Raw genomic sequence first — 24934 nt, forward strand, 5'->3', positions numbered from 1 at the left:
CTGAGCCTAACCTTGTCTTGAAACCTTTGATTGAGCTCAAGAAAATCCTAATTGATATTTGATTGAGATCCTAAGTCAGTAGGAATTAGTCTAAGATCGGTTTTAATTTCTTGCTAGATTTTTCTCATTACTTTATGGCAGAGTGAGATTATTTTGTGATTTTCTTTGTTCGTAGTAATTAATTTGATCTCAAATTCATGATTTTATGTTAGAAATCACCATCCTGCATCACATTATTTGCTTGGGCAAGTACCATTTCTATCTTTGATGTTCATGTTCTCCATTGCAGTTTTGTTTTTTTGTTCCCCCTACCCTCCTCCCCCTTACGAAGAAGCTAATATAATGGTACTCTTCTTTACAGTGGACCGTGCAAGTTGAACCAAGGTTCCATGAAGATGCTAGTAATTTCGAACAATTAGTTCCCTTTGAGGAGTGTATACAGTTACATACCTGTGAAAATACAGTTGTCCGGGCTCCTGAGTATCTCTTACTCACACATAATGGGCGTAGCTTCAAGTTAGTTTGCGAACTCTAATATTTCTTTCCCTATAGTTATTGTCTGTATATATGCACAGCTTTAAGTTAGTTACTTTGTTATTTTGTTCATTTAATTTCATTAGCATTACTTGAATTGGTCGTTATGTCAGCATTCGACTTAGCATTCTTTTTATTGTCTGAGGCACACAAGGAAATGATCTTCATTTCCATCCACTATATGGTGGTTTATTATAATTTGATCACTTATGAGTATATTTCAAGGTCTATTTGTTCATTTCCTACATTTTTAATGAAAATTTCGTCAATATTTTCATAATCTCCACAATCTTTCCATCATTTTCTTGAAATTTGTATTAATTTCTACATTGATCTAAATGTTTCTATGAAATAATTCCATTTCTTGGCTGACTGAAATATGAAACTGAAATGTAATACCTTGCTTCCAACACAATAACCTTATCACGAGTCATTACTCATAAGAGACGACATAAGGAAATAACCAAATGGACAATCTCAAAGCAAGTGCCTCCAACATCAAACAAATTCGATCCTCAGCTTCAATCAAGGATCTAGGGATGAAGATGTGATTCCATTTCAGGCCTACATAGTACACGTCAATAGCTTCCACGTAATAAGGCATGAAGCACAAAATAGAAGGAAGGATTCAAAATCACGTCACCAATGTATTCCCTTTTTGAATCATAGCCAGAACTTTGGACCCTTATTCAAATGTCCCTATTTCTTTTTTGTTTGGTGCTCTTCATGCCCCCTTCAAGGCAGAATTTTTTTTTGTTTGGATTGCTTCTCTATATTATAGCATTAGATTTTCACAGATAGACACACTCGTGTTATCATAACGAAGAACCTAATTATTCAGATATTGTTTCTTTTGTAAGTGTTCTCTCTTGCATCACCGTGACGATTATGGGCATTTTGTTCTTCACTATATATATGATGTTTGCATCCTTCCAAACTTTGGATTTCCAAAAATGCCCTTACTATTTTGTCTTTTAGTACAAAAAAGTAAGGACATTTGTGATTATAGAATGACGTTTTTGTAAATATAAAAAATCCCAATGGCGTTCTTGAAAATCCAAAAGGAGGATGCTAACGTCCCCATGAGGTCCTTGATGTTAGCATTCATTTTTATTTTAATTTCCGAAACAGATCTGCAAATTTCTCTTCTTTTTTTTATCCAGTGTTGTCGTGGATCCTACCAAACTTGGAGATGGTATACACTATTATGAACTCTATGGAGTAGATTGCAAAGCACCATGGCGAGGCCCTCTTTTCAGGGTGCCAATAACCATAACAAAGCCTATGGTTTTAAAGAATCATCCTCCACTAATTACTATTTCAGGGATGTCATTTTTACCAGGTGATTCTTCATGGCCTTACATGACATGTTCAATTTAGCTTGTCTTCTATCATGTTTTAGAAGAATAATTATATTGCATACTTGCACCATAGTTTAGAGGTTAGTATGCACACCCTTGTATAGTTGAAATTGGTGGGGGATTTGCTTTACTAATAAAAGTTGTGTTATCGGTACAATGTTGCCTAGAAGAAAGCTTAGTTGTCTTTTCATACTATTATTTTACTTATGATTCTTTTTCTGACATAACTTCAATGATGGATTACTTCCCTATTGCCCATAATTTTTAATCTCCCCTCTTTGGTTTGTGAGCCGTTAAGCTTACTGGTTTATGCAAATAAGGGGGGATAGTTCAGAAAATGAATTCAAAAAGCTACCAATGGAACCATTTTTATGCAGTTCATTACATTCTGCTGATTCTACTTATCAAAATAATACATTCTGCTGATTCTCTGATCAGTTCTTCTATGGAAAGTTTGATTAGCCACTACTGTTAATTTTAGATGGATGTTTCCTAGTTCTAATTTCTATTCTTGATTATTGGACATTGAAGTCATATATATATATTTTTTCTGATTAGTTAAAATTTCATCAGAAAAGGGGACGAGAAGTCCCGAAAAACAATACTAAACAAGGAAACGAGAAACAAAAGAAAACCACAAGGAGATAACTAATCTCCCCAGTTACAAACGAGATCCCATTGAACCATAATAAATTCTTTAAAAGCCTTTCCCCAAAAGAAGAGTAACCCCAATACGTTAACATTGAGCTCTTTGAAAGATAATTCCTTTCCTTCCATAGAAGACCCCAACAAGCAGCAAATGGCAATAGGCTCCACAAGATACGCTTTGAGCGCCAAAAAGAAAAGCCTCAAAACAGCCACAACACGAATAGCTCGTTGATTGTACATGGAAAAGGACCTTCCAAGCCAAAGAGGCCGATATAATGAGACCATAGTCTATTCGCTATCCCACAATGCATCAATAGGTGGTCTACCATCTTTTGGTCTCTCACACACAAGGCACAACAATTAGGCGTTTGAAAACCTCTTTTGATAAGTTGATCCATAGTGGTTAAATTGCCCAAGGATGCTTGCCATGCAAAGATTGAGATTTTGGAAGGAACCTTTGTACCTGAAATCATGGAAGCAGGGAATAAGGTGGTCGGTGTCAGTAGTGCAGCCATATACATTGAGCACATGGTAAAGCCTCCTTCTCTCGTACCATCCCATAACCTACGATCCTCTTCCCCAATAAAAAGAATACTTGAATCAACTACCTCCAGAAGACGTACCACACTATTAAATTCCTAGTCATTAAAGTCTCTCCTAAAACTAAAAAACCCATGCTTTATCCAAGCCATCACTTATTAAGAATGTGTCAATGGTCATCCCCTTCTTTTCTGACACCGCAAAAAGATCCAGAAATGTTTCCTTCAATAGAGTGTCTCCACACCATCTATCCTAGAAGTGGACCTTATTACCCTTTCCCACCTTAAACTATACCTTCTTACGGAAAGAAGGTAAATGATGTAAGATGCTTTTCCAAACCCCACACCTATATGCCCTTTTGTTTCCCAACCCATCTCCTTCAACCCGAATTTATTTGCTACTACCTCCCTCCACAGACTACCTTCTTTCTCACCAAACCTCCACAACCATTTAGACAGTAAAGCATAATTCATCATAGCAAAGCTTTGATTCCCAAACCTCTATAACTTTCAGTAAGCAAATCTTATTCTAACTAATCATATGATACTTTCTATTATTTTTTTTATCATTCCAGAAGAAATCCTTTCATATTTTGTTCATCTTTACTTACACGTTACGGAGAATAGAGAAAAGAGACAAGAAATAGTTGGGGATACTGGCAAGTGTACTCTTAATAAGTGTCAGTTTTTCCCCATTAGATAAATACCTAGCTTTCCATGCACTCAACCTTCTAGCCATCCTCTCCAAAATTGGATCCCAGATCTCCTTGTTTCTAGAATAAGCACCAAGTGGTAATCCAAGGTAGATAGTAGGCAAGGATCCCATCTTTGAAACCAACTGATGCCGCCAACACATCCACCCCTTGAAAAACCCCAACCCCCATTACTATGCTCTTATTAAGGTTTATTGGAATACTGGACACTACCTCAAACCATCAAAAACTGTTGCTGAGGAACCTCAATTGCAATACAGAATAATCTAGAAAAATGAGTGTCATCCGTGAATTTAAGGTGAGATATCAAATACCCCTGACTTCCCTGTTTTGAAGCCCAAAGAACTGCCATTTTGAACTACTTTCGCTATCATTCTACTAAGAGCTTCCATTACTAGCAAGAAATAATAGGGTGATAATGGATCCCTTTGCCTTAAACCTCTCGAACTCTTAAAATACCCTTCGGGAGACCCATTCACCAAAATTGAAAAGGAAGGAGAAGTGACACATTTCATCACCCAATAGATCCATAAATTCCTAAACCCCATCCTTTGTAACATATACTCAAGGACCAATTGACATGATCATAGGACATTTCAAGATCAATCTTACAAACAAGACATGCTTCCTTAAGTTCTATTCTTGAATCAATGCATTCATTTGCAATAAGAACACCATCCAAGATCTGGCGACCTGCTATAAAAGCCCCTTGATACAACCCAATCACACAATGTGGCACCTCTTTTAATCTCTTTGCTAGCAATTTAAACAATATCTTGTACACCGACCCAACTAAACTAATTGGTCGTAAGTCTAAAATATCAATTGTCCCTTCCTTTTTCGGAATCAAAGTCACAAAAGTGCAATTTAAATCGTGGAAAAGCCATCTGGTCCAGGTGCCTTGTCATCTGCCATACTCTTAATAGTGGAGAACACCTCATCCTCCTCGAAAGGTTATTCTAGCCAGGCCTGATGATTCTTTGAGATGCATTCGAACTGTAGATTATTAAGAAAAGACCTCCTAGGGTAATTTTTTATGTACAAGTCCCTGAAAAGTCAACAACTCCTTTAGCTATCTCAGTCTCCCCTATTCTACACTCACCACAAACCTTCAAACTAGAAATGTGATTCACCCTATTATGTTAGTTAGCCATTCTATGGAAAAATTGCGTGTTATTGTCTCCCTCCTTAAGCTACTTGACCCTTGATTTTTGTTTCCATGACAACTCACTCATATTTGCCAACTTTTGAAATTCCACTCTCAGATTTTCTCTTATTCCCCTCCCTTCTCTTTCTAATTCCCCTAACTCCTCTCTTCTATTGAACTCTGTAATTTCCCCCTACAACTTCAATTTTTTATCCACCAAACCAAAGTCCTCTTTATTCCACTTCTTTAAATTTTCTTTAATTTTTTTGAGCTTGCTCCTAAATACCACACCTGGTCTTCTCTCAAAAAACAACTCATCCCACCAATTCCTAATCGTATCCTTGAAATAAGGGTGCGACATCCACATATTCTCAAAACAAAACGAGATTGGCTTACTTCTTTGATCCCCAGTAATCAAAGAGATGGGGCAATTGATTAAACGTTGGGTTTGGCACCACTTCTTGTGATATCCTTCTAAATCTGTCCTCCCAACTCGGTGAAATCAAGAAATGGTCCAATTTATTCAGGATTTGATCTTTTTGACGATTAGACCAAGTAAAGTGGCCACCTCTTAACGGAAGGTCGATCAAACCATGAGAGTTGACGAAGTCCCCAAAACATCTCATCGTGAAGTGATCCGTGAACCACCCAACCTTTTAAAAGATAAGTGAATGACATTAAAATCTGCTCCCATATTGAGGTCATTTTTGTTTTTGTTTTTGTTTTTCTTCTCTTTCCCTTTACGTTTATTATTTAATACTTGGTTGGGCCTATTAGCCAAGCAACACTCTGGTTAGATATGTGATATTGTCCTTAACACATTGAATTATGCTCTACAAGTTTTTCGTATGCAAATTACCTTAATTTCTACCTTTGATATTCATTTAGTTTAATGAAATAATGCTATTCTCTACTATTAATACAATTTTTTTGGTGAAAGTGCATAAAGAATATTGTGTTCTTAGTAGTTAATTATATTAACATCTTTGAGTTTTTTGTGTGCTTGTTGTACGGCTTGCATAGGTCATATTGAACGGAGATTTATTGAGGTACCAATTGGTGCTAGTTGGGTTGAGGCAACCATGCGAACGTCAGGATTTGATACTGCTCGACGATTTTTTGTCGACACTGTCCAGGTAAATGTGAGCAGAAATAACTTTTTTTCTCTTTTTTTGTGTGTTTTTCTTAACATGTTTGTTTTGTAGATTTGTCCTCTGAAGAGGCCTATTAAATGGGAGAGTGTGGTAACATTCCCATCTCCTTCCACTAGAAGCTTTGCCTTTCCCGTGCAAGGTGGCCAGACAATTGAATTGGCTATTGCTCAATTTTGGTCAAGTGGAATAGGAAGTCACGAAATGACTATTGTGGATTTCGAGGTACTTTTGTTTTGGATGGTTATTACTTTTCATTTTTTCTTGATCTGATTTTTTTTATTGCGAGTATTTTGTTTGAAATTTCTTAAATATTTATTTTTTCAATCAAGGTATAAAATTTTGGTCAGCTTGGAATATATAAAATTTTCCATCAATGTGTGAATTAATACAATTTTCATGGAAATTGTGAAAATATTGAGGACATTTTTATTGAAACTGTGGGAATTGATAAAACAAGCATGGGAATGAACTAAAGGCATCAAATTACAATAAACAACTATATGTAATGTGGAAGCATAGATCAACAACATTCCACTACAAGTTGGTGGAGGTATCTAGGAGTCTGTAAGCTGAAACAACTATGTCATACGTAGATATGATAACATTTATGTCACATTAACTACATACACCTTAATATATAGAACACTTGGTTTAATTAACAGAGAAGCACGTGCTACATTCACACATAATGTGTGTGTCTATATATATATTGTTGAGTTTAGTCCCACATCGAACATAAATTGCCTTGTTGCTCTCCTTATAAGTTCTTGGGCCTCTCCACTCATTGCCAATTGGTTTTGAGTTGGAACCTCAAATTTATCATGGTATCAGAGCGGGCCTTTCTCTCTTCCACGTCACTCAATTCACATCTCCACGTGCTTTGGCCCAGTCTGGCCCATACTTGCTGGGGCGTGTTGAGTTGAGTCCCACATCGAACATAAATTACCTTGTTGCTCTCCTTATAAGCTCCTGGGCCTCTCCACTCATTGCCAATTGGTTTTGAGTTGGACCCCCAAATTTATCATATATATAGGGGACGGATCATGGGACATACATAAAAATAATGGTTTTTCAAAATATGGGTTAGAGGTTTTGGATCGAGCTGATTTTTTGTGAGGATGATCTCTATCCTAAAAAAAATCAGTCCAATTTGAAACTTCTGACCCCATCAAAAGTGATTTAGAATGTGGACCGTCAATTTTTTGCCAATAATTTGTAAATCACTTTTGATGGACTTACAAGTTTTAGATTGAGCTGATTTTTTGTGAGGATGATCTTCTTTGAAAAACCATTTTTTTTACATATGTCCCATGATCCGCCCCCATATGTATATAATGGAGGTGATTTTTATCTTTGCCTTCTAGTGCATCAAGATCATCAATATGTGCACTTCGAGACGCTATGGGTGGAACTTGCTCCTTTGTTATATTGCTTGTGAGGCACTGATGTGGTACTTGCCAAAGAACCTCTATTTCTTAAGTTAGTAAACTCTAATATCGGTTCCCCAAAAAGGTCCCTTTCTTATGATCTGCCTTGGCTATTTAAAGGATTTCTTTCCTCAATACCCTAATTTGGTAGTTTCCTTAGGTTATGACTCTCCCTTGATTCTTCTAGAAGATCTCAATTTGCATAACCGGGATGATTTTCCCTTAATTATGCTCTAGTTTTGATGCACATACCCCTCTTAGACATGAATCGCAAGGCTAATGATTGAATATATTTAATTGAGTATTTTCACCTATAAAATTACACCTTCTTGGGACGACGATTTATCCTGTTGTTTTCCCAAGACATATGGGGACAAGTGTTTCTAGTTCAACCTTTTGCTCCCATTCCTAAGAAGGAACTCATTTTATTTGTCTTAGAAATTTCGTCGGTACTAATAACTTTTGCATGGGGCCATAACCTTGTCCAAGATATCGCTAAATCCTGTTCCCCTTTGCAATACCTTGGATTATATCCTGATCCGGGGTACCATATATCAAATTCCTATCTCGAGTACCAATCTCTATGACAAACTGTGGATCTTATCTCGATCCATGATACCATGGACCATATCCCGATTCAGGGTTCTGTTCAACTATCATTTTTTGGACTAAGTTTCACCCCTTTCATCTCTTGGGGATTATCTAATCTTCGAAAAACACATCTATTGAACAAATTTGGCCTTAATCTTCCCATTTGACAGCATTTCTGACATGTATTGATTCATTCATTAGGTGTATTTTTCATGTTTACCCACCCCTTTATCTTGATATTCCAACATGACTTGAAGAAATTCATCAGGGCCTGGTGTTTTACCTCCATCCATTCCTCTAATGGACGGACATTTGAACAAACAAACAAAGTAGGTGCACAATATTCACTCCCTGTAGTATTTTTTTTACTATGAATATACACTGACCCATCAAACTAATTAGAACATGATCGATTGGATGTCCGTGCTTATATGTGGTGCTAGCGTGCTTAAACTATTATTTATAATTTACAAATCCTATCAATTATTTTAGGATATTTTCAAAAAAGAATATTTTTGTTGAAACTTACTATTAATCAAAATGTCCACTGAATTCTTGGAAATTTTTATACCTTAAATCTTGATTATTGCGGTCAAATTTACGTTCACAAAAATATTTCATGGAGTGCATAATGATTTGCACTGAAATATGTACGAGAAGCAGCTGTTGGTTCAAATAACACCACTTTTTGTTGGTTGTCTAATATTTTTCATTTAGAACCAACTCCAATAACTTAAAACCAAAAGCTGGCTGTTATTTCAAAATTGCAGTATATTTGCATGCCGATAATGTTTCAATTTTTACATCTTTGGTTTGTTCTTTGATTAACCACTTAAATGTTATGTTTACTTTAGGCCAGTATATGGTTACATATTGCACTTTTCCAATCAAGTTTGTTTATTTTAGTTGTAAATGAATTTCAAGTTGAATGTTGTTTGAGGTTTGATGAATCTAGAATTCATTCCTTATTTTTCTATGGAGATCCAAGCTGGAAAATCGAACAAAAAGACAGAAATGTTCTTGAATAACAAAAGAAAGAAAAAAATATTTCCTGGGGTAGTGGGTGTTAACTTCTGGATTTTAAATAAATTCTTAGATTGGATTTCATGGTATAAACATCAACAAGGAGGCAGTAGTACTCGATGGAAGTGAAGCACCCGTGAGAATTGATGCCAAAACTCTATTATCATCTGAGACACTTGTTCCTGTTGCTACTCTACATAAGGTAAGTAGGTCCCTTTAACTACATATGTTTGTGGAAACAAACATGTTATTACAAATATTGGGTGCATCTATTTTGTATCTTTTACTTATCCCTCCTCTGGGTTCTCCATTTTGCAGATTAGAGTTCCTTATCGGCCTATTGAGGCAAAACTTAGCACTCTTCCTACAGACCGTGACAAATTAGTTTCTGGCAAACAGATTCTATCTCTAACATTAAGGTGAGTTCTGTTGTTTCTATTGTTTAATCTCATGCTTTGATTTGTTTCGATTCAGCATCCGTCTAATCTTAATGACTTTTGTAATTGATTATGCAGTTACAAATTCAAATTGGAAGATGGAGCTACAATAAAGCCTCGTTTTCCATTACTTAATAATCGTGTATACGATACAAAATTTGAGTCCCAGTTTTATATGGTTTCAGATTCAAACAAGGTGCTTAACTATATATAGTATTTCTTAACTTTGTTTCTCTTCATGTAATTTATTTGTGCATTCTCTAGTATCAATTTCCAGGATTACTTCAAATTGTGTGATATATGAAAACTAGGACTCAGGAGGAAGTGTTCAATTAGGGATCTATTTGATAAACTAGTTACTATTTATCTTATCCATAGTCACCAAGTTCTGCGACTTATTGACGATTAAATAGTGTCATTTTTCTTCACCGACTTAATCACACTAAGTCACAACTTTTACGAACTTCATGATTAAATACAAACTTTATTAAATTGATGAAAATAAAAAAATGACCTTGATGCACTACTAAAAAAAGATGATGGTAACCATTTCACCAATGAAACATCAAATAATGAGGATGACATTGATTTTGAAGACATTGACCAGTTGATGACTCATGATTCTAATCTTTTTATATTTTGAGCAATATAAACCTTGGATGTGTTGAGGACTTGTGGTACTTGTTATGGATGCATGGATAATATCAATATGTGGTTGGGTGATTTATTATTGTAGTTTAATATGGGATTTAATGATATATTATGAGACCACCACGCTGAATTGTTTTTGGTTATTTCTGCAAATTTTGTTAATATTTTTAGAGTAATTTAGTCCAGCAAAGAATATTTTTGTTGAATCATAATTGTTTATGAAATACTTCTACAGAAATATTGTTTTGGTCATCGCTGTTTTACCGAAATATTTTGTCAAATGAATAGTTATTTGCCCCAAAATACAACGAAATAAACCTGTCAGATAGATTTTGTGTTGAATCTTGTGGAAATGGAAATATTACGGCATCTTTTGTGGAAGTATATATATATATATATATATATATATTTGATAAGTAAAATTTTATTAGAGGAAAACAAGGTCGGGCGAGATGACCAACTGAGCGCAACCGATACAAAGAAATTAGCTGAAGTTAATACAACAAACCCTATCCCAGTTCCCTAAGAAGTCCTCAAAAAACACCCACCTAAATTCCTTACAAATTTTGGCCAAAAGAAAATTCAGCCCAAGATCAAAACAAATAAGGATTGTGGATCACTACATTTGCCTTCAAAAACCTTGCTATTCCTCTCCAACCAAATCCCCCAACAAACTGCGGAGTGAGTGATGCTCCATAGAAATCTCATAGCTCCGAGGAAAGATTTGCCTTGCTCTAGCCAGCCTTCGAAAAGATTCCAAATGGATCTAGGGAGACAGCCAACTATTCCGAACAAGCTGAAGAACCTAGCCCGAACAAGCTGAAGAACCTAGCCCAAAGAATAGCCGTTGTTAAACACTGAACGAACAAGTGGTTAATAGACTCCCCTCTTGGAAGCATAAAATACAGCAATTAGCACCGCAACAGCCTCTCCTCATCAAATTATCCATTGTCAAAGTTCTACCCAAGACTGCTGTCCAAGTGAAGAATGCAACCTTCGATGGAACTTTCGGTCCCCAAACCTATATGTTTGGGAAAGAGTAGATCTCTCCTCTACTCAAATCCGAGTAGGACTTTACCAAGAATATACCATCCTTGCTACCGCTTCTCCCTAACTGGATTGCAAGCGATCGAGTTCAAACATGAAAGCATACCCCCTATTTCGCCCATCTCCCAATCATTTAAAGCTTGCCGAAATCCGAAGTCCCAAGAACTGCCACTCTTATCTACCATTCTAAAGCTCAAAACCGACAGCCCTTTTTTAAGAGAAAAGGTGTACAACTCCGGAAATTCTAGCATAAGAGGACGATTGCCACACCAGTGGTCTTCCCAAAAAAGAATCCTGTTGCCTCTGCTCACTTTGAACCGACTTCTCATGCTAAACAAAGGGGTCACTTTTGATATTCCTTTCCACACCCCGCATCTGAGAGTGGCTTGATTACTACCGCTGTCCCACCCTAGATGGTTAGACCCGAACTTAGCTTCAACAACTTTCCTCCATAAACTGTCCACTTCGACCCCAAAGTGCCAAAGCCATTTACCTATTAAGGCTTGATTCATCGAGCTCAAGTTTATCAAAATATAGTAATCTGGTCTTCGTTTATGTTTGACTAGACTGTTCATTTTTGAGAACTATATGTGCTGAATTTGGTGGGTTTCTTGTGTCAAACATACATCATAGCAATTTTCTAGAAATATAATTAAATTCTATATAATCCTTTGGTATTTAGATTGTGATATGTTTTATTTATTATGTTAATTGTGTTGTGTATACAACATCTGTCCCAAATATTGATTCATCGTCTTTTGATAACAATTCAAAAGTAGAAAATTTTAATTGTTCTTGTCTGAACTTGTAACCTGATGGGGATTATTGCATCTATAAGCAGAGCTGATTTCTCCTTTTCCTTCTGTTTCCACTGCAGCGTGTGTACACAATGGGGGATGTCTATCCAAAATTTGCAAAACTTCCCAAGGGAGAATACAACTTACAGTTGTATGTAAGGTATGTGGCATATTACTTGTGAAGTATTAAAACACTGCATCTCTCTCTCTCTCAGTATGCGTGCATACTTAGAGAGAGAGAGAGAGAAATCTTTATTTATTTTTTGGAATTTAATGCTCTAACTAGATTAGTCACATAGGTTCCATTCGAAGCAGAGAAAGTTAGTGAATGATAGAAATTAAAAAGAAGGCAATGTCCAGGTGCCAAGAGTTAACACAAAGCTGTCTTTCCTGATCATGAATTTAATCTACCTGGTCTTGTCAACTTTATCTCGAAATAGGTTCAATTATTTAATGAGCTGCTGCAACAGAGAGAACTAGGTTTTATTTTCAGTGTGCAACATGTGAACTACATCACTTATCAATTAACTTTGAGTGTTTCTATTCCAAGCTCTTTTCTGATGATGCTCTATTGCAATTTATGTTACAGACATGATAATGTGCAGTACTTGGAGAAAATGAAGCAGTTAGTCCTGTTCATTGAAAGAAAAATGGAGGAAAAGGTACAATACCCCGTTGTTTTGTTGCATCAATTTGTTATTTTCTGAAAATTGTATGACTGTGCCATCAAGAATCATTTTATGATGAGAAAGATACTAGCTAGGGAAATGCATTTCTTTCACTCACCTAGCCCAATCGTTCAATTACAAACTCAGGTCAAAATTGATCCTTGTTGCTTGTGAGCTTCTGTTTTCGATCTTTGGACTTCCAATTTCGGCATTTAGATAGTCAATCATTGGTAATTTTTGGAGATCTTCGTATTCGGCTTGATAGATTTTTTGAAAAACTATTTTTAGGAAAATGTCATTTCAACACTCATAACGCGTATTCGAGGGTTTCTAACATTTCATTTTAGCTCAAATTCAGTTGTGCTTATAGTATAAACTCTATTTTCTGGCTATTCTGGGACTAATGACATTCATAGATTTCCTCAAAAACATTTCTATACAAATTTAAGTATTTACATTATGCATAATACTGTATTAATTCCTCGAAATTCATGATGATCTATCAGGTCATTACAGACAAGGTGTTCTGTTTGAAACCTCAATTTATAATGTTAATCCTAATAGTGGGGAAATCGATCTTGATGAAATTTCTAAATTCTTTTGAAAGAAGAACACATGCATACCTATTTTTCATGGACTGCTAGTTGTTTAATTCAGTAGGGTTATACTTTGTCAGCAATGAGGTATCTGTGACAATTACTTTTGCAGGACTTTATCCCATTGAGCTTTTTCTCTCAACCAGATGGCCCAGTGATGGGAAATGGTAGCTTTAAATCCTCAGTTTTAATTCCTGGGTATACTTACTTTCTTCACTATGTTGTCTGTCAGTTATCTTCTTATTATAAACATTGTATATCATTCCCAAACGTATATGTTTTTTGGTAGGGCGTTAGAAGCATTTTATGTGGCCCCACCAGCCAAGGATAAGCTCCCAAAGGTATTCCTTATTCCATTTCAACAAGTAGTATGTTTTTAGTACTACTTTTATAACATTTTGCATTTCCTTTTTGCAGAGCTGTCCAGCTGGTTCTGTATTGCTTGGATCAATTTCGTATGGGAAGACAGCATTTGGTGATAAAAATCCAGTAAAGCAAACTGTATCATATCTAGTGCCACCAAATAAGGTAAGTAATATTTATTTTTTATAAATAATTTTTGTTTTAATAAATAAGGTTGTAATGTTTGATGCCTCTTTTTTTTCTTGGCTCCTATTAATTCATTTTCATCGTCTAACCCTTTGTCAGTCAGATGATTCAATTTCTGATCTAAGACAACCTGAAGTTGCAATTTGCTATAGGAATATTGATTTTTCTTGAACTGCATTCTAAACTCAAACTTTTTCAATATCATTTGTTTCATTTTCCTATGGAAGCTTGAAGAAGAAAAAGGAACTGATTCTTCTTTGACCTGCACCAAGAGTGTGACTGAGCGTTTGGGAGAACAGGTACTTGTGCTACTAATTCTGTGGAGGTTATTTTTTTCTTGGTAGTTAAGGTTTTTTTCCCCATCATCTGCAATGAATTGTGCATGTGTTTGCATCCATTCTTTCAATGTGTGCATGCTGTTGCTTTTGTTATTTCGTGGAGCATCCATAGGTTCCAACTTGGGCCAAACCTAGACATCCCGTTGTGGTGATAGTCAGAACGAGCAAGTTATCAAGTTTTAAAACACTTCTGTGAAAGCCACGCGAAGAATAGTGTTGATTTGTGTTACTACGGCTCTTTGAATCACACCTAAATGCAAATGGGTGAGCGAATTCTTAAAGGTTTAACAACTAGATTGTTTGAGAAGAATTTGAGAGTAATTGTGTCAAGTCTCTTTGTGAAAGCTTGACAGGAATTTATATAAATTACAAAGGGCAAATTACAGAAAAGTCCTTATAAATAAGAATTAAATAAAAGACTATCACTACTAAGTAATTAAGACAAAAAGCAATTATAGCAACTAACTAAATTATTTCCAATACTCCCTTTCAAGCTGGGGAGAATATATCAATTAAACCCAACTTGACAAGGTGAGAATTAGTGATAGACATGCCAACAGACTTCGTAAGAATATCGGCAAGATGATCTGAAGAAGGAAGAAAGATTGTTTGAAGGTCACCAGATCGAACTTTCTCCCTGAGAAAGTGAATATCAACCTCAATGTGCTTAGTTCTTTAATGAAGAACTGAGTCAGAAGCAAACATAATAGCAGACTTGTTATTACAAAGCATAATAATAGGAAAACCCAACTCTGTCAAAAAAGACCAAAGTCAAATTATTTCACATGTACCAAAGGACCATAGCATGATACTCTGCTTCAGCAGAAGAAAGAGATACCACATTCTGTTTCTTATTTTTCCACGAGATAAGATTATTACCATAAAATGTACAAAAATTAGAGGTAGATCTCCTATCTGTAATAGAGCCAGCATAATCAGTATCAGTAAAACAAGACAATTGCGGCTGAGTAGTGGACGTGACTTCAAGTAGTGAAGAATGTGATAAACTGCATCAAGATAAGATGTACGCGGAGTATGCATGAATTGACTGACCACATTGACTACAAAGGACAAGTCTGGTCTAGTGTTAGTCAGATAAATCAGAAGGCCTACAACTCTCTGATAAGAAAAGGGGTCTGATAAAGGATCACCAAAATCAACTTGAAGATGATTCTTATCCATAGGAGAGGAAGCAAGACGACAATCAAACATCCCAATGTCCTGAAGAAGATCCAATGTGTATTTACGCTGAGATAGTGATATACCACGACGAGAGCTAGCCACTTCTATCCCCAAGAAGTACTTGAGAGGACCTAAGCCTTTAACCTAAAAAACATGACCCAATAGCATCTTAACCTTGTCAATCTACTGTGCATCATTTCCAGTCACAATAATGTCATCCACATAGACCAAAACAATGGTGCAACGACCATCCACTCCTAGACGAACAAAGCGAGTATAATTTGAATGACATCTAGAAAACATCATAGAAAGCATAATCTCAGAAAAACATTGAAATCAAGCTCGTGGGGACTGCTTCAGGCCATACAAAGACTTAAGAAGACGGCATACGTTGCCAAAATACTCCCCTTGAAGACAAAATCCTGGAGGAGAGGGTCCATATAAATAACTTCAGTCAAATCACCATTCAGAAAGGCATTCTTTACATCAAGTCGGTAAAGTGGCCAGGAGTTATACGCAGGTAGGGAGATAAGAAGGTGAATAGTGGAGAGTTTGGCGACAGAAGCGAACGTTGCACTAAAATCTTTCCTTGGGGTCTGTGTAAATCCCTTAGCAACTAGTCGTGCCTTATACCGATCAACAGTACCATCTGTAGTGAAGACCCATTTACAACCAATAGTCCACGCCCCAGGTATTATTGGTTTGCAAAGCATTCATTTCAGTAGTCGTAGCTTTTGTCTATTGAGGGTCTCTTAATGCCTCTAAGACAGACTAAGGAACTCGAATAGAATCAATTGCAGCAAGGTAGGCCTGATAAGAGGGAGAAATACCTTGATAGGAAACGAACTGGGCAATAAGATAATTAGTAACACACCCTCGCTTACCTTTACGAAGGGCAATAGGTAAGTAAGAGTAAAAAATAAACTGAATAAAAACAGGTGTATGTGTGGAGGTAGAAGAGGGTATACCTGAATCTAAGGAGGAAGTTGGCAAGGGTGTAGACGGGTGAGTGCGACGAGTGTAGATTTAAAGTGGCGGCGAAGATGGAGGAAAAATTGGAGAAGGTAACACGATAGGAGACGAGTCCTGCAAAGTAGATGTAGCATGAAAGTATGAAACATTTTCAAAGAAGGTAACGTCAAGAGTGTGGATGACATGGTGATGAATTGGATTATAACACTAATACCCCTTGGTCATAGAGGAGTAACCCAAAAAAATGCATCGAATGGTTTTGTCATCCAATTTCATACGATTGGGGTTTTGTCCTGAACGAAACATGTGCACCCAAAGACACGAGGTGTAATAGGGAAGAGAATGCTACCGGGTTGAAGGACATGAAAGGGCATCTGTCCCTTTAAGGTGCGATTTGGAACGCGATTAAGAAGAAAAACTGCAGTAAGGACTGCCATATTCCAAAATGCCTTTGGAATATGCATTCCACGAAAAAGACATCGGACAATGTTCATGAGGTGGCGGTTCTTGCGTTCCGTCACCCTGTTCTGTTCAGGAGTATAAGGACAAGTTAACTGGTGTAGCATACCATTTTCATGAAGATGGGAGCGAATATCATCAGATATATATTCTCTTCTATTATCAGACCTAAGGGATTTAATAGTGATATTGTACCGAGTCTAAATCATTTTAAGAAAATTAATAAAAATTGGGAGCATCACAGAGCGTGAACGCATTAGATAAATCCAAGTGCAATGAGAGTAGTCATCTATAAATGTAACATAATAGCGATGACCATTAAATGCAGTAACAGGGGAAGGCCTCCACACATCATAATGAACTAAATTAAATATTGCATTAAATCGATGCATGCGAGGAATATAAGAAGTACGTGTGTGTTTAGAGAGTTTACATAGTTTATGTCCACCACAAGCAGTTTTTAAAATAGGAAATAAAGAATACAAGTGTTGAAAATTGACATTTCCTAAGCGAGCATGCCATAAATCTAGAGTCTGTGGTGTAAAAATGTGGCTATTAGATGATGGAAGCACGGAAGCCGGAGCAGTAGTAGGCTAAGATTCAAAGAAGTACAGCCTATCTCTCTCATACCCCTTGCCAAAAATCCTCTTCGAAGTCAGGTTTTGAAAAATGCAATGAGTAGGAAAAAAGGTAACTGAGTAATTATGAGATTTAGTAATACTGCTAACAAACAAAAGATTAAGAGATAGGTGAGGGACATGAAGTATAAAATCTAGAGAAATCCTAGAGGAAAAATGAATGATACCCTTGCTGTGGATAAGTGTAAGAGATCCGTCAGCAAGGCGAGCCTCCCTATGGGTGATGGAAAAAATAGAAGTAAAGTGGCTAAACTCACTGGTCATGTGATCAGAGGCACCAGAATCAATAACCTATGTCAGAGGAGTAGAGCTAGACTAAGTGACATTGAATGCAGAGGATGTACCTGGAGACTTAATATCTCATGCCGCGGTCGAAGAGGGTTTAGTATGAGTTTGAATCTGATCTCGGACAATAGTGGCATTCTGACTCTGTAGCTGTTGCAAGTCAATCGTGCCAAGTGAAGGAAGACCAGTAGATGAGGACTTCACTGTAACAACACGAGGAGCAATCTGTCCCAAAGATGAAGTGGAGGAAGATCGTGGTATCAGATGAGGATAGAGCTGAAAGCAATGAGCCTTCTCATGACCAGTCTTCCCACAATGACTGCAATTAAGGCCACTCCCTTTACCACGACCATGGCTACATAGCCACGATTCCCTGATTTAGGGGTATAGGGGTCAGAGAAACTCGAGTTGGCAGCTAAGGCCATCTGATCTGTAATTGGAGCAGAAAGAATGCCAAAGACCTAAGTCTGAGGAGGTGGAATACGGCGACGACACTCATTACTGTCAATGGTTGCAAATATCTCAAATAAAGAAGGTAAAGGAGTGGTGTTGAGGATCTGTGTTTGAGGTGCCTTAAATTCTGAACATAGACCCATAAGAATTTGGTAGGTTTGATGTCGAGCAATTCGCTTGACAACATAATCGGCTGCCTTTGAAGACAATTCAGCCATAAACTCATAGCGAGAAAATTCTTCCCAACGTGACTGAAGGTATCCAAAGTAATCGGCTATACTATGAGTCCCTTGGGTAGTCTGGGCAATGTCTCAATAAAGTTCTTAAATCCTCGAGTCATTCCTAAAATGTGCGTATGTCCGAGTAAGCGCTGTCCATAAAGATGGAACTATCTCATGGTATATGAACAGGGTATAAATGCGCTGCTCCATGGAGTTAAATAGCCACCCATGGATAGTGCAATTGTCTATCTCCCATGATTTAAATTTAGGATCAGTTAGAGGTAGTTTAGTAACAGTCTTAGAAAGCCATCCAGATTTCCCTTTACTTCCTAAAAAAAGATGTACAAATCGAGACCATGAATGAAAGTTCCGACCATCAAGAAAAGCAGTAGTAATATGCTGAGCTGAGGAGGTAGACCCAAAGACTGAAGTGGAAGTTGTAATTCCTTGTTTTGAAGACATTATATGGTCTGAAGGGAGATCTGAAGAAATTGGCACCCTCGGTGCAATCGAAAAGCACAGACAACATTCCTACTATTGTTGGCAACCCACACAAGAAATTAGAGCAGCCCAAATATTAGGGCAATGTCCAAACTGCTGTCGAACTCTATTACAACCAGCTGTGAAATCATAAGACTCAAATAGGGGATAACTATTGTCGTACTCCTCCACAAGGTCCAACAGACCTATCATAGGATTAAAACAAAGCACCTACTACTGTCGCCTGTTGATCCAGATGATCTTAGGCTGTCGCAAAACTCATAGAGGTGCTAACTAATGTCGTACTCTTCCACAAGGTCCAACAGAACTATCGTAGGACTAAAACGAAGTACCCATTGCTGTCGCCTGTTGATCCAGATGATCTTAAGGGTGTCGTAGGATCAAAACGAAGCAACTACTATTATCGTAGAACCAAAACGAAGGTGTTAGGGCTGTCGTAGGACCAAAACGAAGCAGATATGATTGTCGCTGAACCAAAACGAAGGTATTAGGGCTGTTGCAGGACCAAAACGAAGCAGGTACGACTGTCGCTGAACCAAAATGAAGGTGTTAGGACTGTGGCAAGACCAAAACGAAGATCTTAGGGCTGTCGTAGAGTTAATCAGAGGCTCTAGGTTTGTTCGCAGGACTAAAAAAGAAACAGTAACTCCTGCCATATTGTTCCAGGTTGTCGCAGGGTTCGATAACGGTGGCTATAGCACGAAAAACAGCCACTAATGTAGCTCAGTTGCTATCGCACACCAAAAAACAGAGCAATTCTTGTTACGTAGAGACAAACCCTAACATAAGGTAGAAGCACAACACATTATTGCAGCATGTGATAAAACGGAAAAAAAAATTGAAAGACCCCCAAAGGGGAGAAGATCGAATGAGATTGATTCTAGGTTAGGGCTGAGTGAGTAAAAAGAAGAAAGAGAGGAAGGAGAAAATTCCTTGGCTTTGATACCAAGAAGAATTTGAGAGTAATTGTGTCAAGTCTCTTTGTGAGAGCTTGGTAGGAATTTATATTAATAACAAAGGGAAAATTACAGAAAAGTCCTTATAAATAAGAACTAAATAAAATACTATCACTACTAAGTAATTAAGACAAAAAGCAACTATAGCAACTAACTAAATTATTTCCAATAGTTTGCTTCAATAAGCTGCCTGTAGTGTTTCGATGTGCCATATCCAAATTTCCCAATTTTTTGTTCTATTGTAGTATTTAGTTATTAAAGAAAAATTTTATGTTCCCAATTTTAGTATCTGATGTGTGTATACACTTACATATTGAGGATGGAAACAAATATGCGGAAGACAAATATAGTAAACACTTACATACTTCTAGACAGACAACAATCGTGAAAAGTCTACGAAACAATGGATACTACTTTCAGTAGAATTTATGAAACTCAGTAATTTAGGATTCCTGGGCATAACCTGTTCATGTTGCAGGAATATTTCGTTCAAGCAACTCTCACATCTCAATTACTAGCTTTCTGAATTTTTTCATCAACTCCTGATTTAGTTCCCAATACTTTCTGTTTATTTTTCGATTACATTATTCTATATAGTGTTTGTTCTGTGAGCCTGACCTTTTAATTTGTTAATATTGGTGATTTTTATGAATTGATGTCGCTAATACCTCTTTGGTGGTCAGGTTCGGGATGCGAAGATAAAGTTCTTTGCAAGCATGAAACAAGGCACTGGAGAAGAATGCTCAGAATGGAAAGAATTGTGTGCTTCCCTCAAGGTAAAGATTCCATCTGCTAGTCTAAACCCCAGTATGAATATAAATATTTGTATTCCCTGTATATGTTTGTTTATGTGGACCTCTGTTGCCAGCAAACTCAAGTGCATATATGGTCAGCTTTCCTTTTATGCATGCTAAGGCAGCCTAAAATCTTTTCAATTCCTGGCACAGACCTATAGTTAGCGATATACACCCGGTGTGGAATTATGTTTCCCTAAAATATATAATATGGCATTTTTTTCATAAATACAGAACATACATCAATTTTTTAACCTGTCTTATGTTAGTATCATTCAAAATAAGTTATAGAAACATACTGTTTCAAACTTTTCTGTTTATTACATATAATTTTTCATTTTACCAAATTTTTAAATGACAAATCCAAATTTCCCTTTACGATATTTTTTTGCATATGCCGAATTGCTAGATATGGTACAAAGACATTTTACATAAAATTTGTTGGGCCCAACAGACTTAGTGATACTAACCAAACTTTCTTGTTCCATATTTGCAATTTTGAAAAGTCTCTAGTTCACATGATTGTACTGTACTGGTATGTCCCCAAACCTGCAAGATACTCAAATTCAGAAAGGATTTTAAACATTATTCTAACCTATGGATTTGAGTGCACGATGTGTGATTTGTTCTCTGGGTTGATTTGAACAAAATCCTTCTTTCGGGCCATAATTTTCAATGGCAGGCATTAGTAAGATTTCTGCCGCCTCTTATCATTTGACTTTTCTTTACCTGTATTTTGCAGTCTGAATACCCAAATTACACACCATTACTTGCTAAAGTCTTGGAGGGCGTTCTTTCCCGAAGTGGTGATGAAGACAAGATCTCTCACAACGAAGAGGTAATTTAACTTCTATGAAGAGTAGAAACTAGAAATTTCGAACTAAGTGCCCATGCTCTGCCCTCAAAGTGGTGATGGATTTCTTGTAATTGTTGGTTTTCATCTGACACTATGTATAGATAAGTCGGGGTCTGTAGACTCTGTAAAGGGAACTCATATAGTTCACTCACAGTCCCAACCATGTAAACATGAAATTCAATGGTTAGGGTAAGAGATGTATCCCGAGAATACATCACGCATCTTTAAGATTTATTCCAGACTGTTGTATTTCTTGTTTACATTGTCAGACTTGTGACTTGTTTACTTTGTAAGGCTAAAGATACTCCTTAATAGGTTACTTCTCATACCAAGCTGCTACTTTTCAGGTAATAGATGCAGCAAATGAGGTAGTGGATAGTATCAACAAAGATGAGTTGGCAAAACATTTTTCAGTAAAAAGTGATCCTGAAGATGCTGAGGCAGAGGTGTGCATCTATGTCTTATCTTTAAAAAAAATCATTCTCCATTCTAGTTTTTGCCTTATATTTTCTGCAATCTGCTGTTTTACTTATATTTCTCCTGACTTACTTTTTTTTTTTCCTTCCGCCTTCACCTCAAAGAGAAATAGAATTAATTATATACATTACATTGGGCTGCTATTTGTTGTAGAAAATTAAAAAGAAGATGGAGACAACCCGCGAGCAATTGGTGGAGGCACTGTACCAAAAGGGACTTGCACTTGCAGAGATAGAATATTTAAAGGTGAATGTCTTCATTATTCTCCCAAGCCCATATTATTATTATTTTTTGTTTTTTTCATAAATTTTGTTCTTTGACCGTTCTTTCTAACATGAGTATAAAGTAATAAGTGCATATGGTAAGCCGGTATTGCCTGGTGTGGCATTTGTACATTTGTAGAGATTTTAAAAAAAGTTACATTTTAAGGTTTCCTTAATTCTAAGTGTCTGGCCCAAACATTTTTACAAGGTTAAGAGTTTTCCATGGGACAACCATTGTGAGACCACCAACCTTTGATAAACTACTTTTGTAGTAATTTTTCAGCATCTTACTTGAAAGTAAAGAGTAGGGAATGGATTATATAAAACAAGAGAACATGGTTAATTCATTTCTTCTTGAAATTGTCTGAAAATGTATTCTGTACTTGCATGGCTCTTTTACTTCACATAAATGTGAAACAGTAGAAGTCCGCTTGGTTTAAAAACTTATCCGACATGAATCCTTGTCTTTCATTTCCTTGCATGGCTTTAGAAATAATTGAATGTAGAACAGAATTCTTTCAGCAGACCCCAACTTTTTGGGATAAGGCTTTGATGATGATAGTGTTGATGAAAGAACAGAATAATCAGAACGAATAAAAATTGTGTTTGGTACTAGTTTATGTTACTTTTTTTTATATTATTATTTAAATTTTTTCTATATGGAGAGACTCGCTTTTTTTCTACAATTGTTGTCTTGTGCCAGGATGTAAAAGCAGGACCCAATGATTTGGACAAAACCGAGAAAACTGTGCCAGACAGTGACCAGCCGGATTTGTTTGAAGAGAACTTCCAAGAGCTAAAGAAATGGGTGGAAGTGAAATCCTCCAAGTACGGCTTGGTCTTGATGATGCGTGAGAAACGTTGTGGAAGGCTTGGAATAGCATTGAAGGTAATTTTCACAATTAGTAAGATTATTTGAGTTTGTAATTGGGGAACATAAGTGCCCCCAAACTTACTTTCAGGTTCTGTTTCTGTTTGAGGTTTTTTCTATCCATTTTGAGAAGCGGGGATCATTTATTTACACTGCTTTTTTCTTTTTTTATCTCTCTCTCTCTCTCTCTATATATATATATATATATAGGGTCCCGTTCAGCAACAAACATTTTGACAAACATTTTGGCAAAACATTTTTCAAAACATGGGTTAGAGGTTTTGGAATGGGCTAATTTTTGGTGAAGATGATCTCTACGGTGAGGAGATCATCCTCACCAAAAATCAGCCCATTCCAAAACTTCTAACCCCAGTTTACAAGTTGAAAAATCGTGGACCGTCCATTTTTTGTAAACCATTTTTGATGGGGTTAGAAGTTTTGGAATGGGCTGATTTTTGGTGATGATGATCTCCTCACCATAGAGATCATCCTCACAAAAAATCAGCCCATTCCAAAACCTCTAACCTATGTTTTGAAAAATGTTTTGCCAAAATGTTTGTTGCTGAACATTTCCCATATATATATATATTGAGGGTTGGATTCAACAGCTAAAGTTCTAGCCAAAGTTTTGTCTTATATAGGCTAAAAGTTTCAGAATGGGCTGATTTTTTTGTTAGGATGATCTCTATGGTGAGGAGATAATCCTCACAAAAAATCAGCCATTCCGAAACTTTTAATCCCATCAAAATTCGTTTATAAACTAACGGTAAAAATTGATGGTACACGATTCTTCAACTTATACACTGGGGTTAGAAGTTTCAGAATTGGCTGATTTTTGAGAGGATGATCTCCTCACCATAGAGATCATCCTCACAAAAAATCAGCTCATTCTGAAACTTTTAGCCCTTACAGGACAAAACACTTTGGCTATTGAACCTGACCCAATATTATTTATTTACAATATTGTGATTGAATCAAACTTACCTAATATTTTTATGGTGGAAATTGTTGTTTATTGGACTAGGTACTGAATGACATGATTCAAGACAATTGTGATCCACCAAAGAAGAAACTGTATGATCTAAAGCTTTCTTTACTTGAGGAGATTGGATGGGCCCATGTTGTATCTTATGAGAAGCAATGGATGCACGTACGCTTCCCTCCGAGCTTACCTTTGTTTTGATTCTTTTACTCCTTTTCAATGATAATAAGTAGATTACTGGTCACAGAGTACATTTCATCAAAATCATTATGCAAGATTTCTTTCTCAATTTGTAGTTAAACATGATGTATAAAGCAGTATCTCACGATGCTCAGATGCATGATATAGATTATGAAATACTTATGTAGATTGCTTTAAATGGAAAACCCATGTCGTAGGTTACGAATTGCACTACAGGTCCCTAGAAATAGAAAATTGGTATTTAGGTATTTGCACCAGACAAGAACCTGAAACTGACAGACTAGGGGCCAGCACCAGCACCATCATGAAAGTTTGAAATCTCTCTCTTCTTCTTTTTCTTCCTCTTATTTGCATCTATGAACTTACATAGTAGTTAGAAATGACCATGGAAACCTCCACTCTTGATGTAGGGGTCATTTGGAAATCTCAACAATAAAAATAAAATAAAATAAAGCTTCATTCTATAGTTAAAGTATGAATTCTCTAATAGATTCAATAAGTTCTTACTGAATATACCTAGGACTTGATAGGTTCCTATAGTTACACTCAGTAGGTTCCTATTGTGATTCATTTCAGGTAGATTTAGTAGGAGCATACGAGTCA

The 24934-nt window shown here is 36.5% G+C and overlaps 1 protein-coding gene across 2 annotated transcripts in view; it reads left to right on the forward strand.

The window, feature by feature from the left end:
• Nucleotides 1–24541, forward strand: part of TPP2 (tripeptidyl peptidase ii) — a 71990-nt gene extending 47449 nt beyond the window's left edge. For both annotated transcript variants that reach the window (XM_086457358.1, XM_086457357.1), the window contains 19 exons: nt 362–516; nt 1698–1876; nt 5966–6078; nt 6148–6318; nt 9211–9339; nt 9456–9556; nt 9653–9770; nt 12150–12229; nt 12659–12731; nt 13446–13531; nt 13623–13674; nt 13751–13861; nt 14110–14181; nt 20571–20663; nt 21424–21519; nt 21885–21983; nt 22168–22260; nt 22981–23166; nt 24173–24541. In XM_086457358.1, the coding sequence (XP_086313484.1) occupies nt 362–516; nt 1698–1876; nt 5966–6078; nt 6148–6318; nt 9211–9339; nt 9456–9556; nt 9653–9770; nt 12150–12229; nt 12659–12731; nt 13446–13531; nt 13623–13674; nt 13751–13861; nt 14110–14181; nt 20571–20663; nt 21424–21519; nt 21885–21983; nt 22168–22260; nt 22981–23166; nt 24173–24331 (2166 nt within the window). In that variant the 3' untranslated portion in view covers nt 24332–24541. The remainder of the gene's footprint in view (nt 1–361; nt 517–1697; nt 1877–5965; nt 6079–6147; nt 6319–9210; nt 9340–9455; nt 9557–9652; nt 9771–12149; nt 12230–12658; nt 12732–13445; nt 13532–13622; nt 13675–13750; nt 13862–14109; nt 14182–20570; nt 20664–21423; nt 21520–21884; nt 21984–22167; nt 22261–22980; nt 23167–24172) is intronic.
• Nucleotides 24542–24934: the final 393 nt, after the last annotated feature.

This window comes from Akebia trifoliata, chromosome 11, assembly GCF_017979445.1.
Source record: "Akebia trifoliata isolate Shusen 1 chromosome 11, ASM1797944v1, whole genome shotgun sequence".
In the NCBI taxonomy this organism is placed as follows: Eukaryota; Viridiplantae; Streptophyta; class Magnoliopsida; order Ranunculales; family Lardizabalaceae; genus Akebia; species Akebia trifoliata.